This window comes from Carcharhinus amblyrhynchos, chromosome 12, assembly GCF_965287045.1.
Source record: "Carcharhinus amblyrhynchos chromosome 12, sCarAmb.v2.hapA, whole genome shotgun sequence".
Taxonomy (NCBI): Eukaryota; Metazoa; Chordata; class Chondrichthyes; order Carcharhiniformes; family Carcharhinidae; genus Carcharhinus; species Carcharhinus amblyrhynchos.
Genome location: NC_137335.1, coordinates 1,309,338 through 1,326,659, shown reverse-complemented (window position 1 = coordinate 1,326,659; position 17,322 = coordinate 1,309,338). Strand labels below are relative to the sequence as shown.

General features: G+C 37.5%; 1 protein-coding gene across 6 annotated transcripts in view; it reads right to left on the bottom strand.

Moving 5' to 3' along the window:
• Positions 1 to 17,322, bottom strand: part of ehbp1 (EH domain binding protein 1) — a 302,265-nt gene that overhangs the window by 24,674 nt on the left and 260,269 nt on the right. For all 6 annotated transcript variants that reach the window (XM_080199948.1, XM_080199950.1, XM_080199951.1 and 3 more), the window contains one exon: positions 872 to 971. In XM_080199948.1, coding sequence (XP_080056074.1) covers positions 872 to 971 — 100 coding nt within the window. The remainder of the gene's footprint in view (positions 1 to 871; positions 972 to 17,322) is intronic.

Sequence of the window (17,322 nt, the reverse complement as noted above, 5' to 3'; positions counted from 1 at the left end):
GTGGGTAGCTATGTTAATTAAGGATAACATTAGTGCAGTACTGAGAGGTAACCATAATACAGAAAATTATGATGTTGAATCAGTTAGGTAGAGATAAGAAATAGCAAAGCTAACAAGTTATTTGTGGGAGTAGATTAGTAGCTGCCTAACAATTACAGGTTGGTCTCTATTTAAGACTAAGGGGAAAATAAATATTTTTCTCTCTGAGATTTAGTGTGTTGAACTCTCTTTCCTGAAGACCAGTAGGGGATGGCTACAATATATTTAAGACCGAGTTAGATAGATTTTTGATTGGCAAGGGGGTGAGGGATTAAGGGGGGGGGGGGGGAGCTGATATAGTATAGTGACAATGTCAGAGGCCCAGGCTAATGCCAGGCAAGAAACAGCTGGTGGAATTTGAATTTGATTAATAAATCTGGAAAATACAGCTAGTCTCAGTAATGGTGGCCATGGCAACAAACAGAGATGATTGTAAAACCCCATCTACTTCACCAATGTTCTTTAGGGAAGGAAATCTTCCTTCCTTACCTGGTCTGGCCTATGTGACTCCAGACCCACAACAATGTGGTTGACTCTTACCTGTCCCTCTGAAATGGGCTAGCGAGCCACTCCATTCAAAGGCAATTGGGGATCGGTGACAAATGCCGGCCAGTGACACACACATCTCTCGAAAGAACTTTATAAAATGACAAGCGAGTGGTGTTGAGGCCACTATCAGATCAATCATGATCTTATTGAATGTTGGAGCGAGCTTGAGGGGCCGAATGGCCTACTCTCCTCCTATTCCTTATGTTCCTGAATATCTAAATGTTATTCTGCATTTATGATGACAAAATACATTGGTTGTTAATTTAGTTTTCTTTACACTTACAGAAGTGAAAGTTGATTCTGTCGCCGTATGAGTGCATTTTTCTTATTCACCAATACAAACCACTCCTGCATCATCACTTCTTCTGCCTCTTTATTGTTTCCTGAAAAATAGAGGAATAGTATTATACAAAGGCTTAAAATCAGGACAGCCCAACAGCTAGCCAGCTGTGAAAGGAAGTTTACCAAACAAAATATTACAGCAATCATTGTTCAACAAATTAACTCCAGATTTATGATTGTGGTGTTTTTGATTTTCAGGACATTATTGTTTATCCACATGACTAGTTAGTTGATTGATGTTTACTAACACTTCCATTCAAACAGAGTTCATCTCGTTGCTGTCCTTTTGTATCAATCTGCACAAGGCACATTGCACTGTCCTCTGAGCACTTTTGGATAGCAAAGCAACAAGTTCCAGCCAATGGATATTTCCATTGCTGACAAAGTACTTTGCTGCTTAAAGACATTTGCCTATAGACTTACAACTGGCATTTGATCTTTATTTCCATTTATGAATAGAAGTCCCCAAACTATAACTTGTTATTGAATGCTTCACTCAATGATTTTTTCCACCCCACTAACACTCATTCTTCCTCTCCCTTCCCTTCATGAAGGCTTGGGTTCCAAGTTGCAATGTAATTTTGTTATGTTTTTGTTCCCACAAACATTATCCAAGTAGTCATTATTCATCTGGAATAGGTGCTAATGGGTTATTTGGCCATACTGCAACGGCAAAGCATAACGCTGGTCCCACCAGATACTCAAAGGGACTCCTATCACACTCAGGGAATTGTTACAATGCAGAAGAAAGCCATGTGGCCCATCATGTCTGCACCAGCTCTCCAAATGGGCAACTCACCTAGTGTCATTCCCCCACCTTCTCCCATTAACATTCCTGTACATTCTTCTTTTCTTGAAAACAATCTAGTTCCCTTTTGAGTGCCTGAATTGAACCTGTTTCCACTACTCAGGCTGTTCATTCCAGACCATAACCACTCTGTGTGAAAACATTCTGCCTTATATTGCCTTTGCTCCCTTTACCATTCATGATCCTTTCAGGAGGCTGAGAGGAGAGTGACAGAGGTCTACAAAATTATGAGGGGCACAGACAGGGAGGAAAGTCAGAGGCTTTTTCCAAGGGTGCAAGTGTCAATTACAAATGGGCACAGGTTCAAGGTGAGGGGGGAAGGTTTAAGGGGAATGTGTAGGGAAAGTTTTTCACGCAGAGAGTGATTGGTGCCTGGAATGTGCTGCCAGAGGTGGTGATGGAAGCAGGCACATTAGCAACATTTAACAGGCACCCGAATAGGGAGGAAAGAGAGAGATATGAACCAAGTAAGGGCAAAAGGTTTTTTTCTTTAGTTTAGTTAAGGCATCATGACTGGCACAGGCTTGGAGGTGCGAAGGTGCTGTTCCTGTGCTGTACTTTGCTTTGTTCTTTGAGTGGGAACAGTTTCTCCCTATCCAAACCCTTCATGATTCTAAATAACTCTGTTTGCGGATGACACAAAATTGGAAGCGTTGAAAACTGTGAAGAGAACAATGTAGAATGTCAAAAGGACGGAGACAAGTTGGTGGAGTGGGCGGATAGGTGACAGAAGATGTTCAATGCGTAGGTATGAGAGGTGATGTATCTTGGCAGGAAAATACAAAACAAGGGGTAAAATTCTTGAAGGGATTCAGCAGCAGATGGACCTGGGTGTATCTGTGCATTTAATATGGAAGGATACACTGCAAAAACAAGGAGATAATACTGAACTTATATAGGAGACTAGTTAGACCTCAGATGGAATATGGTGTACAATTATAGGTGCCACACTATAGAAAGGCCATGGGGCAGCATGGTGGCACAGTGGTTAGCACTGTTGCCTCATAGCTTCAGGGACCCGGGTTCAATTCCGGCCTTGGGTCAGTGCGTGTGGAGTTCTCCCTGTGTCTGTTTCTACTTGGTGCTCTGGTTTCCTCCCATGCTCCAAAGATGTGCAGGTTAGGTGGATTGGTCATGTTAAATTGCCTTTTAGTGTCTGGGGGATTAGCAGCGTAAATACGTGGGGTTACAGGGATTGGGCCTGGGTGGGATTGTTGTTGGAGCAGGCTTGAGCAGGTATTCTGTGAACACATTGGAGAGAGTGCAGAAGATGTTCACAAGAATGGTTCCAGTGCTGAGAAATTTCAGTTGAGAATAGATTGGAGAGATTGAGACTGTTCTCCTCGGAGAGAAGGTTAGAGGAGATTTGATATTCAAAATTACAAGGGGGTTGGACAGAGCAGATGGGGAGAAAGTGTTCTCACTTGTAAAAGGATCAAGAAGTGATTTGCAAAAGAAGTATAAGAAGAGAAAACCTTTTTCATACAACGAATAGAATGTACAGCCTGGGTTCAACTGAGTCATTCGAGAGGGCATTAGATGATTATCTGAATAGAAGCAGTGTGCAGGGGTATGGGGAAAAAGCAGGGGAGTGGCACTACATCATGATGCTGCTTTGGAGAGTCGATGAAGGCTCAATGAGGTAAACAGCCTCTTTCCACACCATAACAATCCTGTGATTCTGAAAGTGCTATTGGAACAGCAAGAGAACAGAAACCTTCCCAAAACATCATAAAAGCAAAATACTGCAATGTTGGAAATCTGAAATAAAAGCAGAAAATGCTGGAAATACTCATCAGGTCTGACGGCATCTGTAGAGAAACAGAGTTAACATCCCATGCAGCTTTTACCAATCAATCAGACAGACGATGAAATAAATTAGAAATAAAGGAGAAGGTGGCAATATGAATAAGGCAAATACACAAAGCAGCGCCTCAGATTCTGGATGCTCATAGCCTCTTTTCAACACATCGCACAGGGAACACTATCCAAGTTTTGCATTGGTAAATGGGCAAAACAAAGCAAATTCAATAGTTAATTATGACTTGATGGAGTTACTCACACAGCAGGAAAAGTCCAAAAATGAAAGAGAAAGCAATTAATATATTCCTCTTTTTGGTTGATTTTAAACTGTCTGTACAAGAGATTGCTGTACATCTGGAAGCCATGATTAATCACATCTCGGAATCAGTAAAGTTTCCCACTGATATCACAATAAATTTTACAATCCTTCTGTAACTTGGATGATTTAGTGACACCATCTCCTGTTCTTTGCATTATGCAGTGCTAATCCCATGTAGATGTTAGCTTTGTATAAAATAGATTTTCTGAACTTTTTCTGATGCATTTCTCACATAACACTTTCTTACTACAAGGATTAAACAAATTTGCTTCTACTCTGCGACATAACATTTAATTTTTCCTGCCCACAAGCAGTAAAATGGATGCTGACATTCATCAGCATAGATCCATCTACCAGCTGTATCCTATCTCAGTGACTTGCTCAAAAAGAGGCTGCTACTTGTTCTTTCACCATTTATTCTCGTCAAACTGAAACCTTTTAGAATACAACATTTCTCCATCTTAAATACTTAGTTTCATTATTGAAGTATTAACAAGGTACAAGGCAAAGCTTCTCCTGCCCCAAAGCACAGAACATTTCTCTCTGACTGCAGTAGCTTTGCCCAATAACTGACCTGAGACAGGAAAGAAGCAGTATAAAATTCCCACAAGGAGGGAGATTTTGCTCTGTTTTTGTTCAAATCAGTTCAGGCTGTGACTCTTCCACGTTCACCTCACAAGTTTACATCAGTGCAAACTATAAGCAACCTTGCACCAACTCTAAGCTTGTAGTGTAAATGCATCTTCAGACTGCTAATCTGTTAAACCAAGAGCTATTTTGTGCTATTGGACTGTGCCCGTTTGAGACAGCCCAAAGACATTTCACCTCGGCCTCAGCAAAGAGAAGAAATTTCCATCCGATCAGTCTGTGCTGGATTTAAATCCCTCATCTGACCGGTGAAAAGGACAATTTTCTAAATCACTGCAGCAGCTAGATACCCAGTGCCATTGAAAAACACGGAACTTTCAAAATATTGAAAATTAGACTCTCAAGATGATGAATAAGAACATCTCCATCGACATAAATTTCCAAATTTGCTATTTTAATCATAGAATTGAATTCTGCTACAATGCAGGGATTTCCCCCTAGTAGATGGTTTATTGTGAAAGGTCATATTGGAATTCAGAACTCAAAATGTACTTATAAACCTTTCATATTTTACATGACTAACTCCTCATTATAGTCACAGCTACTGAATAGGGGAGCTGTAACAATGTTACAGTAACACCGCAGTGAAAAAGCAACTACATCTTTCTCCTCCATAATAACTTCCAAATGGTTTCTCCGAAGAAAGGTAGGCAGCAATGAGACAACAGAAAATAATCAATTTTAAATTGATTTACTTTTCAAATGCTAAATAAATGTTTTACCTCAGAGAATTCAGTGCCATTAGCTAATGAATACGTACATTGAGGCACCCTGCTTCAAACATCATCTATGTACTAGCTGAATATTCCGTTAGTTAAAAAATACAGATAATTTACTTCTGAAGTAAACCACAGAAGTAATGATATCAATACATGTCAATAAAGCAGCTCATTTTAAACAACACAACATTTACAGATTAGGCCCCGCATATGATTGCCACAGACAGAAAGAAATAAATGAGATTAAACATTAATACTAATCCTACCAGATTTATTTTGCTGGGCAACAATTAGGTTTGTTAATTGCACCCTTTTAGTTTATGCTGACCATAACAATCAAATATTTCAAATACATTCTTCAAAGCAAGGCCAGGTATAAATTTTGGGATTTAAACAATCCTTTTATCCAAGAAAGAAATTAGCTTCCAACTTATTTTTCTGCTTTTGTTTTGAATTTCAGTCCAAGTATATCCAACGTAACGAGAATAATGAATAATTATGATAGTGAGAACTTTTTATAAATCTGCAGCACTTTGTACATGATTATTTCTTCTTTGAACTAATGCATTCAAAAATTTATAGTTATAATTAATTTACTATTGTCTGAAGCTATTCTTCTCAACGGTGTAATTACATTTTGGAAACAATGAGTTTCATGCCCCCATCTGATGCAAAACATACATTTTTTCTTGACATAAGAGACTACACAGTTTTTAAAAACACGTGTTACATCGACACAGCAGACATGATAGTTATATACAGGCAAGTCAAACCCATAGCAGTTATACAATAGTTTTAATTGGTACAAATCCCTGGGAGTAACAAAAGGAGTAATAGCTAAGAATAAACAATAGTGATGGAGGTAAAAAGAGTCATTTTAAATACGGCAGATTTATAGTTTCAAATTTAAGTCCAAAAATAGAAATGGTTCTGAATCCATAACACAGCATTTTAAACGGACATTGTTCTTTCTACCTTACAGGTATGTAATATTGCTGGAAAGTTGTATGTGCAAAAATGTACCAAAATAAAATTTAACAGAACAATCATGTAGGATCCTTTTCAAAAAGAATTAATTATTGTTCAGTTTAGAAATTGATATACTCATTTAAGTCTTTGTCTCAAAATAAAACAGCTTAGAGAAAGTAACTAACACCAGAGATAAATCAATCCCGTTATTAATAACTCCAATTGAAGACCTAGACAGATATATCAAATTACACAAATTATTAATGTCTGATCAAAACAAGGGCTTCTCATTTCATCTCAAACCATTTGCTATTTAATCCAATAGTATTAATCCAATTTGTCGATCAGTATTTTATGGAGCAGAATGTAACTTCGCAGGCTTTTATACTTTTAAAAGAACAATATTTTGCAGATGAATGCCTTATGTTTCATTTTTGCTCGATTGTTTCTAACACTAATGTCTAAGGGAAAAAAGAACAAGATGGACATTGTTCCTACTGATTAAGTAAGAGCTCATTAAAGAGCTGTCAGCATCACACTTTGAATATGCATGAAGCATATAATCAGATCTAGCACTGTCACTAGAGGAGAAAATGGCAACTACAAAGGATTGATTTAATTACGTTGAGTGGGCTATGGTGGTAGACCAGTCTTGTTAGGGAGAAAAAAGGTTGTATTCTGGCACCATAAAAAGGCAGTTTAGCTTCTGTCACAATACCTAATCTCAAGATTAGATATGAAAGCACACTGCTTTTGTTGTTTAAAACTAGTACTGTTGGCGTTTAAAAAAAACCAGCATAACACATTTTTGCTTGTTTAACTTTCCTTGGCTAGATATGCAATGCGTGGAAATCAAATCCAGACAACTTCCAAGATTCTTTACTTAAGCTCTTCAAAATGTGTTTCACAGGGAATAATGTCGTTACAGAAAAATAACCACAAGCCAATCACATTTTTATTTTACTGTATCTATTATGGTGGGTATGCAATTCCCCTCAGCAAATACCATTTCCTCTGCATATGGAGGGATCCAGCTAATGACATCAGCTAGAGCAAATAAATTTTGGCTATGAGAGATTTAGAAAATAGTGCTAATTTAATTTCACTTCGCATGTTGTCAAGTGCTATAAATCTCTTTTTGTTTGTAGCTCTTTTTCAGTTGGAGATTTACCATAAGAAAAATGGGACGAGAACCTTGCATTATTAATTTTGTTTCCGTCAACAACAGAAAAGTTAAATGTACTCGTAAGAATATTAACAATTTTGCTTACCTTGGAGAAACATCTTTGAGTGAACAGGAACGATTACTAGAATACAGAATCAGATGGTCCCATGTTTCTATTTATTCAAACACTCTTCAAGATAATCTGGACAAAACCTGAAATTATGCTGACCTCAGTACTTTAAATGCAGCTGTCCAAGTTGTTTCTCTCCGATATGTAATACTGTCCAACTTGGTACTTCAACACTATTGTTGCCATGGTACTAACAACAATCTCTTTGATATAATGCCTATTATCATTCAGCGAATTGTATTGAAAACTACTAATAAAAGTAAAATTCAAAGCAAAACAAAAGAAATGGTGCGGCAATCAAATTACAAAATTGTCGCTTCTCTTTTTACTGTTGCTGAGTCGGGCAATTAAATCATAAAGTTGAAAGAAAACATTCATAACAAACACTTTACTTCTTTTTTTCAGTTACCAGTTGTGAAAAAATTCTGAAAATTTTTGTGAGCAAGTGAAAAATTACTGCCTTTTACCAGTAACGCCAAAACATTACCTCAACAATATCAACATGTTATATTGCTTTGTCATTTTACTGCAGTCGAATCATTTCAATCCAATTACAGCTTACCCAGTATCAACTTTTGATCACCCAACAATCAAACAAAGAGAGAATAAAACTGGTAAAGTCTAATGTCATTATATAAATGCTGACAAGTAATGGTGTGAATGCTAAGGCCTGCTTCTACTTTGTATCTAGGTATATCATCAAGGGTCTTGTGAAAAGCAGAACCCTTCAAGTAATTAATACAGCAAGAGAAGCAGATGAGAGATCAATGACAAAATCACCTGGTAAAACTGCAAAAGGCTTTTACCATACACAGAAAACAGTGCTGAGAAACCTGTATTTTAGCACTTATGTTCAACAGGCCCTTAAAAGCATGGAATGATGAGACAGAAAACCCATCCTTCCTAATAATCTTGTGACAAAAGCTAAAAGACATCATCCTATTAACTACTGATCTCAATTGCTAATGCGGAGTACTTCCTGGTGCCTTTATATAGTACATTGCTATTAAAAAACCACTAAACATTCACTGTGAAGAACACAAGCTTCATTCACTCTATCAGCTTCCCTTGTAGGAGAACTATAAGTGGAACCAAAGATGTCATTGATATTATGAAGTGGAAATTAATCAGAACTTTTTCTCATATTTTCGCTGTCACACTAATTTACTTTTGTATAAATTTTACCCAGTTAAAAAGTTCATAGCCAAACCCCCTGTTGCAGCCTTTTTAGTTCAGAATATTCAATGAGCAAGTCAACTGAAAAGCACTAGGATTGAACACAAAAAGTGTTCGAAATTCTCATTTAGTTGTCTTTATTTTGCTAGCGCCATGTGGTCCTTGAAGATGTAGAAAACACGGGAAGCCGAGTAAAGATCAGAGCTGGCTCATTAGCATTCTGACAAAATTGGAGCGGCCGAGATGTATAGTTTGCCTAGTTTGCCGTTTTGAAAGCTGCCAGTGGTAGCTCTCTATTTCATTGTGTCTTTGTCTTTTGGGGTTTTTAGCCCAGCAGGGTGTTTGTTAGCTCTGGTTTGCACACTGCATCATGGGAAGCTTTTTCCGAACAATCTATGGGTGTTTCTTCTCTGTTAAACTTTAAACAAGTTTCTGTTTGCAGCGACATCTGCATTAACACCTATTTTAAATGGCAAACAATTCTGAATTTATTTTTATAAATTGAAAATCCTTAAGAATAGCAAAAGATTGATAAATAAGGAAACATATTCATCAAATCTATTATATTTTGATTTTGTCCTTAATTATCCTTTGACTGGAGCAGTTTTCAGAAACAAAACATTCTTTAAATTTCATAACATTTTTCAAGAACAGAAATGAGTGTTTTAATCCAAACTCTACGCATCCAATAGCCAGATAAGCACAAAGGAGAACAATGAGGAGCTGCTGTGCTGACCATTCAAATCTCAAATGGGGCTTCTTTTGATAAACAAAATGACATTACTGATGCTGCTATCATGCAAAAAACCTTTCAAAATAGTACTGAAATGGGTAAAGGTCTTGTTGGATGAATTTATCTGCTAAATCCCTGCAGTTGCCCTCCTGTCTTGGATGATGACCTGCAAGAATGTCAACAGCTCATTGCCCAGGGAGCTGGAAGGAGTCACCAGGCAAGCCATAATCTGCTCATTCTCAAAGCACCGTTTCAAAGTTACATTTCACAAGCTGTTTAAAAGGATTTTCATCTTTGCTAGGCTGCCAGCATTCAAAACGTCACTTGTTCTCAAATGTTACTGTACCCAAGTTATTGAAAATAAAAGGCAACACTCTCTCAATAACTTCTCACCTCAAAAATCCACAGTAGCAACAGGTTATTAAACAGATGATCATTTTGTAATAATCACTAAGAAAATATGGAAATAAGTATCCTGAGTTATAAATCAGAACAGCACAGATCAGTTGTGTTAAAAGTGCATGTACTTATTCTACTTGCACTTGGCTTCTATAGGGGCCAGATGTTTCAGAAATAATCAACAATCAAGGAGTAAGAATAAATTAATGAACGATTTTTGAGCTTTGAAGGCATTAAAATGCACTTCTTTTCTCACTGTGAAATGTGAATGTTCTCCTGTAAACGGGGTCTTGACAAGTGAGGCCACCCAGCTGAAAACAACTGATGCAAAACCCAGGAGTAATCCCCCTGTTTAGCTCAGTACCATGGATAGCCCTAACACTACCACTATTATTTGATGGATTTAGGCAAATTTTCATTTATTTGTTGGCCCTTGTCTTCAACTTACTTGCCATTTTAAGGACTTCAAACCCTTGTTCCCATGTAAATAGATTTGCATATAGGTATTATTTAATACTACAAAGTTTCTGTCCACCCTTGCGACAGTAAGTCAGAAAGTGAATATTTTAAACATGCTGTAAACGTTATTTCACTGAAAAATTGTCAGAATCTTATAACGTGTCACTTCAACAATTCACTCGTCACATGTACCATTTGGAAAGCATTTTAACAAAAGATGAGGGCTATGTTATTAGATTAGTCAAAGTGGATCAGTGTAATGTAATTCAATTCAAAAGAATCACTGATAAGCCACAAATGGTATACTTAACAATGCTAAGAATTCCAATTTTCTTGATTAGAATTTTAACAACTTTTTGTTAGATGTTTAAAAGTAGACCAAAGTGCAGACTAAAATAATGTGAAGACTTTGTGGCAAGTATTTAAAACCATCACTACAGATTTCAAATCTCAAAGTAAAATAAAATACACCCTTTGATACTCACTGAGTTACAACTTCAGCAAACACTAGTGGTCTCAAGTCAGAAAACACCAGGAGAAGGATTCCACAAAAGAAATGCCAATGTCTGTTGACAGTCCCAATTTTCTTTGCATAATTTTCCCCACCTCTCCCATTAGCTATTGACTGCTACCTCTCCAGGACCTGTAGTGTAACAAATTTACCAAGCATCATATTACCCAGGAAATGTTTTAAACATTGCATTTAAACCAGGTTTCTGCAGGTCAGTATCTGCATCTGAAAAAAAAGAGGGGATAGCAGAGCTCAAAATCCACAATACAGCAATCTTTTTGGCTAAAATTAAAGATTGCCATGTAACCACGTGCAGGCAGCAACATTCCCTCACTCGAGTTGCTACGAATACACAACTAAGTGATAATCTTTTAGGTGAAAAATATAACCAAAAGACCAACTTAGAAGCAGCAAGTAACATCACCAGCTTTGCAATTGAACCCAGCTTTCGCTGATTGCTATGACAATGGGGACTACTATTTTCTGACTTTGGTTTGATTAGAATTTGACCAGATATATTAAAAAAGCTAATGACAAAAAATCATAAATTGTTATAATACAACAAATGAATAATTAATTATCTATTAGGTTAAGTACACGAAGAAATGGATCTTAAAAAAAAATTACATGCAAAATAATGGATACATAGAATGATTATCAGGCAGTAATCTCATCAAGGTGTTTAGATAACCTCAAAATTGCAGGAGCTGAGAAAGCAGTCACCTGAACACTTGAGATTAAATTGCAGCCTTGAAATCTCTTCTGTGTACTTTTCCTCTAAAGTGTAGTGTGGAGTTTGAGGTTAAAATCTTTTTGGTAGTGGAGGAGGCCTGGAAATTAACAACCAACTTATTCCATATAGTCAAGACAAGGTGTCATACATGCTGAATGCTTACTGACTGTGACATAACCACTGGTTTACTCTGTGATTAAAGAGAACAGCAAAATAACGCTCTTTCTTTACTATGTAATAATCCACAATGACTGGAAAATAAAGTTATTGCTGGTTTTATTCATTTTCACAGCTTCAATTTAAAAAATATTTCTCCTTCACGAGCCTTAACCCTCTGTCATGAAACAGACACAAAGAACACAAATATATTGTTTGCGTGATACAAGAGAGCCAGGCAGCCAGCTTGTAAATTCCAGAACCATCGTACTGTACGAGAACCTAGATTTCAGAACATCCCAACTTCCATACTTGCCACTACTTCCGAGCCCAGTCTTGCTGCTTCACAAACAGCAGTCCATTTTCCTGGCTCATCTTACTCAGCTCAGCCTTACTTCCCCATTTAAACTCAGCTTTGCAGTACTTACTCTGATGACCATTCCTCAAATCATCCAGTCTTATTGTCCCTATCTCAGTGGCACCTATTGCAGCCATAGACTTTAATGGTTGTCCCTTCCGGCACTGCAAATTTTGTTTTAATAAAAAGGTTAAAATAAAAACAAATGTACCTGGCACTTAAAAGTAAAACAGCTTGTTAAACAATAAAAATTGTAATGTTGCAGATGTAAGCACATTTTAAACTAAAGGAAGCGTTGAAGGATCATCAAGAACAAAAGTAAACAGTGTTTAGGGCCAAAAGAGATTAAAACAATCAATAAATTGGTAGAGAAAGAAGAAAATAGCAACTGGAGGATAACAGTGGATTATGTTAACTATTTTTGCCTGTAAAACTGGGCAAATCAACCAGCGCCTAATATGATTACAAATATTAGTATGTCTGCATTTTGACATTTTTTGCCCTTTCAAACTTTCAATCTCTTCACAGTGTTAAGTTTTCATAAACTAGGAGTTTCTGAATTATGCTGTTCGCTAACATACTGCCATGAATTTCAGTTAAAGAACTGCAAGCAAAGCAAACTGTTTTGATCTGGGAAACCTTCTCTTAAGAATGTTAATCTGGTAGATCACATGCTGGCACAACATGGCACACACAATTGCTTACTCACGGTGTAACAATTAAAAATACCGATTCATTAAAATATTTCCTTCATAATAAGAATGCCTTCATTGCAGCAGTTAGCAGATCTGAGAATTGTTGAGAATTAAAATAAATTTTTTAAACTATTATATTGAAATTACTCTTGAAACTTAGTTGATGCCGTGCATCTCTAAATTTGATGACAATGCCTTCAGCATCCTTCCACTAATCTTCTAAAATCCCTTTTCATCTGATTGTTAAAGAATGCTTGAAGCCTGACACCATGTCTAAGATGGCTACACATTTGGGGGATGGGATAACTTTTCCCTTTTACATTATTTAACTTGATTGAGAATTTGAACTGAGAGTTAAACTCAATTTTGTACACCTTTTCATCTTTAGTCATGAAAGTCAGAACTTTATAGTTGAAAGGCACGTACAGAATTAGAATACACACACACACATAATATATATTTTTATATATATATAAAAAAGACGCCATACCATATTTTGAAAACTGGTTACAGAAATGTCAATAAAGATCTGATATTTTATACAAATATGAACCTAAATTGACTCCTCACAAATTAAAGCTGGAAGAAAAACATTACATTTTCATTTATTAATAGATTAAATTGTTTAATGCTCAACATGATGATACACAGGAAGACTTCACTGATACCATAAATCCCACCAGAGTGAAGACCCCCAGATCTAGTGAAACAATGTTTGACAATTCAAACTACAAATATCATGCGAGATAGTAACAAGGCCCTTTTCCTCTTGTGGATTGTGATGGGAGAGGAAAGAAAGATTTATTTGCGTTGAGGTAGCAGCAAGTCTTGGTTTTCTGGAGGGATGGTATTAGGCAAACACAGCTTCATTGCTACAGTCCACTGGCCAATAATGAAAAAAAATGGGGTCTACAGAAAGCCTAAGGCAGATCGTGCTTCAGGACAGAGTGCCTGCAGCAGCCAAGCCAGGCAAAACTGAGAAGTGTGGGGTTTTTGGCAGAATTCTGTTGACATTTTTAAAAATGCAAAAATGCAGACAAATGCAGCATCATCACCACAAACATCGCGGGAAGCTTCCAACAGAACTCCGAGGGTATTATGCTCAGAACACTTTTTCTTCCCTTACTGCTGAAAGATTATACTGGTTATCCCATTAAAGTTGGTAAAATGCCATTCTTATGTCTTAAAGCTGTAGCATTTGAGGTCAAGAAGTGTATGCTGCTTCTTACAAGGCTAGTGTGGATGTAATCTTCCCAAAGTTACAATAATTAATGTTAAGCTTCTTTAGCAATACGTTTCTGAAAGAACTTGCCTGATAATATACTTAGAGCCTGTCTATGCTGTTTGTATTTCTAAGCAGGGAACATTTTTATGCACCTCACGTACTTTGGTTTAAATCTTCAGTCAGACTAGGATGAGAATGAGTGTTTCCTTGGATTATGAGGAAAAAACAAAAATTCTAAGTCATCCAAGATCTTAATGAATCAGAATAGTAAACAAGATATATAAATCTTCGTGCTGGAACAGTTAAAGGAGCAGGTGTCAGAATGGTCAGCTTATTTGAAACTGCCATCCTTAAAATCATTGCACCAATAAATATTACATCTTTATAATTGCATTTGCAAAAGTTGAGACAATTTGTAAATATATATTGAAATGTATTGATAAATTTGGCTTGAGATTCCACAAGTGCCAGACAATAATTCACAAAAATCATTTACAAACAGTTACATAATTTATACATTGAAAAAATGCAGCTTTGAGATCCCCTTGTGTGTTTTGCTTGCAACTCTAGACACAACCTTAGCTGATAGAAAGCTGGGAAATACATTATGTGCTGGATCATTTAATGTGATTGGGAAGAATGACTATGTTAAAGAAAGATAAGCAACCTTCCTTTTGTTTTTTTTTAAAACAGATTTATACAAGTCCTGGTAACTGTTGGAAGAATGAGTGGAGTAAACTCAGGAAATAGGGGGGTTTCTGATTAAATGGATGTCTGTTTGGAGCATGCAAAAGTAAGTAATAATGGTTTATTTGTAACTGGTTTAGTGAATTGGTTATTCTGCCAAAGCAAATATGGTTACAAAAATACTACTGTCTGGTTTAGTGTCAGTCTTACCTACATAAACAAACAATAGATTCATTGAGCCTATGGCACAGAGACAGGCCCTTCAGCCCAAAATGGGCCATGCTGACCAAAATGCCCATCTAAGCTAACCCCATTTGTCTATGAATTCATAGAATCTAAACAGTAAAGATAATTGAATGAGCCTGAATCCAGACAAAAATACAGCCCCACTTTTCACTGATAGCAACTTTGGTATTTGACCATCCAATGACGGAACAGTATTTATAAAAAATCTGTTTATACCAAAAACATAAGAAACTTTCACCACTTAGAAACATATAATCTTTACAGTGAAGAAGGAGGCCATTCAACCCATCAAGCCTGCACCGACACCAATCGCACCCAGGCCCTATCCCAGTAACCCCACGTATTTACCCTGCTAATCCCCCTGATACTAAGGAGCAATTTAACATGGCCAATCAACCTAACCTGCACATCTTTGGAGTGTGGGAGGGAACTGGAACACTCAGAGGAAACTACCGCATCATGGGGAGAATGTACAGACTCCATACAGTCACCTGAAGACAGAATTGAACTCAGGTCCCTGGCACTGTGAAGCAGCAGTGCTAACCATTGTGCAGCTCACCACTTCACTTGCCTACATCTTACTCTCTTGGAAAGCATGGCTTTCAGAAGTTCAGTTGCAAATTAACCGTCATTTATGTCCTACAGCAGGATTTTTTAAGCATGCATTTGGCTGGCAGCGACTTACTAACTCTGAATGTATCATTTGCTCATTAATTTTAAAGGATAAAAAACAAGTTAAAAACATCTACTCCTTCATCTTCAATGCGAATTCTCAAATAGTTGTTTAAAGATTTCAGAATAATCAGGCTTGATACAGGGACGCTGTATTAGAGTGCAGGATATGGCTTCTCCAAAAGTTAAAACCTGAAATACTGTGCATCTACCTTGTGTGGTCTCCCATTCTGCACTAAATTACATTCGTAGTGGGTTTCCTCAAACTATGCTTACAAGGGGCCAACTCTGACTTTGAACAGAGTAGATCCCGATGCACTAAACCAGGGTGCCTCTCCTCCCGAGTTTTGACTAATAAATTTTTGAAGCAAGACTGTGAGAAACAAAGGATTTGTGATTCCGGGGACAGCGGGACTGACATATGAGGACAGACTGACTAGGTTAGGATTGTTTTCACTGGAGTTCAGATGAATGAGGGGGATCTCATAGAGACTTATAAAACTCTAACAGGACCAGACAGAGATGCAGGGAGGATGAGTCCAGAACCAGGGGTCACAGTCTGAGGATTCAGGGTAGATCATTTAGAACGGCGGTTTAGAACGGAGTTGAGGAGGAACTTCTTCACTCAAAGGGTGGTGAATCTCTGGAATTCTCTGCCCGTTGAAGTGGTGGAGGCTGCCTCGCTAAATATTTTTAAGAAGCGGGTTGATGGGTTCTTGATAAGAGAGGGGATTAAGGGTTATGGGGAGAGGGCGGGAAAGTGGAGCTGAGCCACAACAGATCAGCCATGATCTTATTGAATGGCGGGGCAGGCTCGAAGGGCTAGATGGCCTACTCCTGCTCCTATTTCTTATGTTCTTAGAACGGAGATGAGGAGACATTTCTTCACCCAAAGAGTGATGAGCCTGTGCACTTCATTACCACAGGAAGTAGTTGATGCCAAAACATCGAATGTATTCAAGAGGCAGCAGGATATAGCATGTGCGGTGAATGGGATCAAAGGTTATGAGGAGAAAGCAGGGTTAGGCTATTGAGTTGGATGGTCAGCCACGATCAAGATGCGTGGCGGAGCAGGCTTGAAGGGCCGAATAGCCTCCTCCTACTCCTATCTTCTATGTTTCCATATTAACTTGTAATCTGCTGCAACTGCCAATTTGGATTCTGAAATATTGGAGATTTTCTGTAAAAGTTTGAAGAGATGTTCAGAATAATGTGATGTTCCAGCTGATATCACTGGATGACTGGTGGTGTATGATCAGCTGCAGGAAAGACCTCGCTCTAGATAGCATTTTGGATGTTCAGATTTTTAAATAGATCTATTATAATGCAAATAGTTAGAAAAAAAGCAAAGGAATAAAATTGGATAAGCTCAAAAAAAAACAAAATCTGGAGTTTGAAGGCTAAAATGCATGTAGTACTAAAAGTGAGAATTCCTATGTGAACGTGAACAGGATCTAGCAGCTGTGACTGAAGAATATTCACCTGGAGCTATTCTCCTGTGAGCTGAGATGGGGACTGGGCTCCCCTGGCTTACAGCTGAAGTCTGTTAGACAGCAACCACTCCTATTATTTTTTATTATAAGGTTTACGCAATCTGTGGTCACAAGGGTTAATAAACCAATAAAACTTATATTCATTTTCAAGCTAATATTTTTCTCCAAATATATCTTTTCATAGAATAAAACAGGTCCGTGTGAGTGTAGGATCTGGACGAGAGTCTGAAGGACACTGAGCTCCCTCTGGTGAAGGAATAACATGTTCATTAAGGAAGCACTACCTCT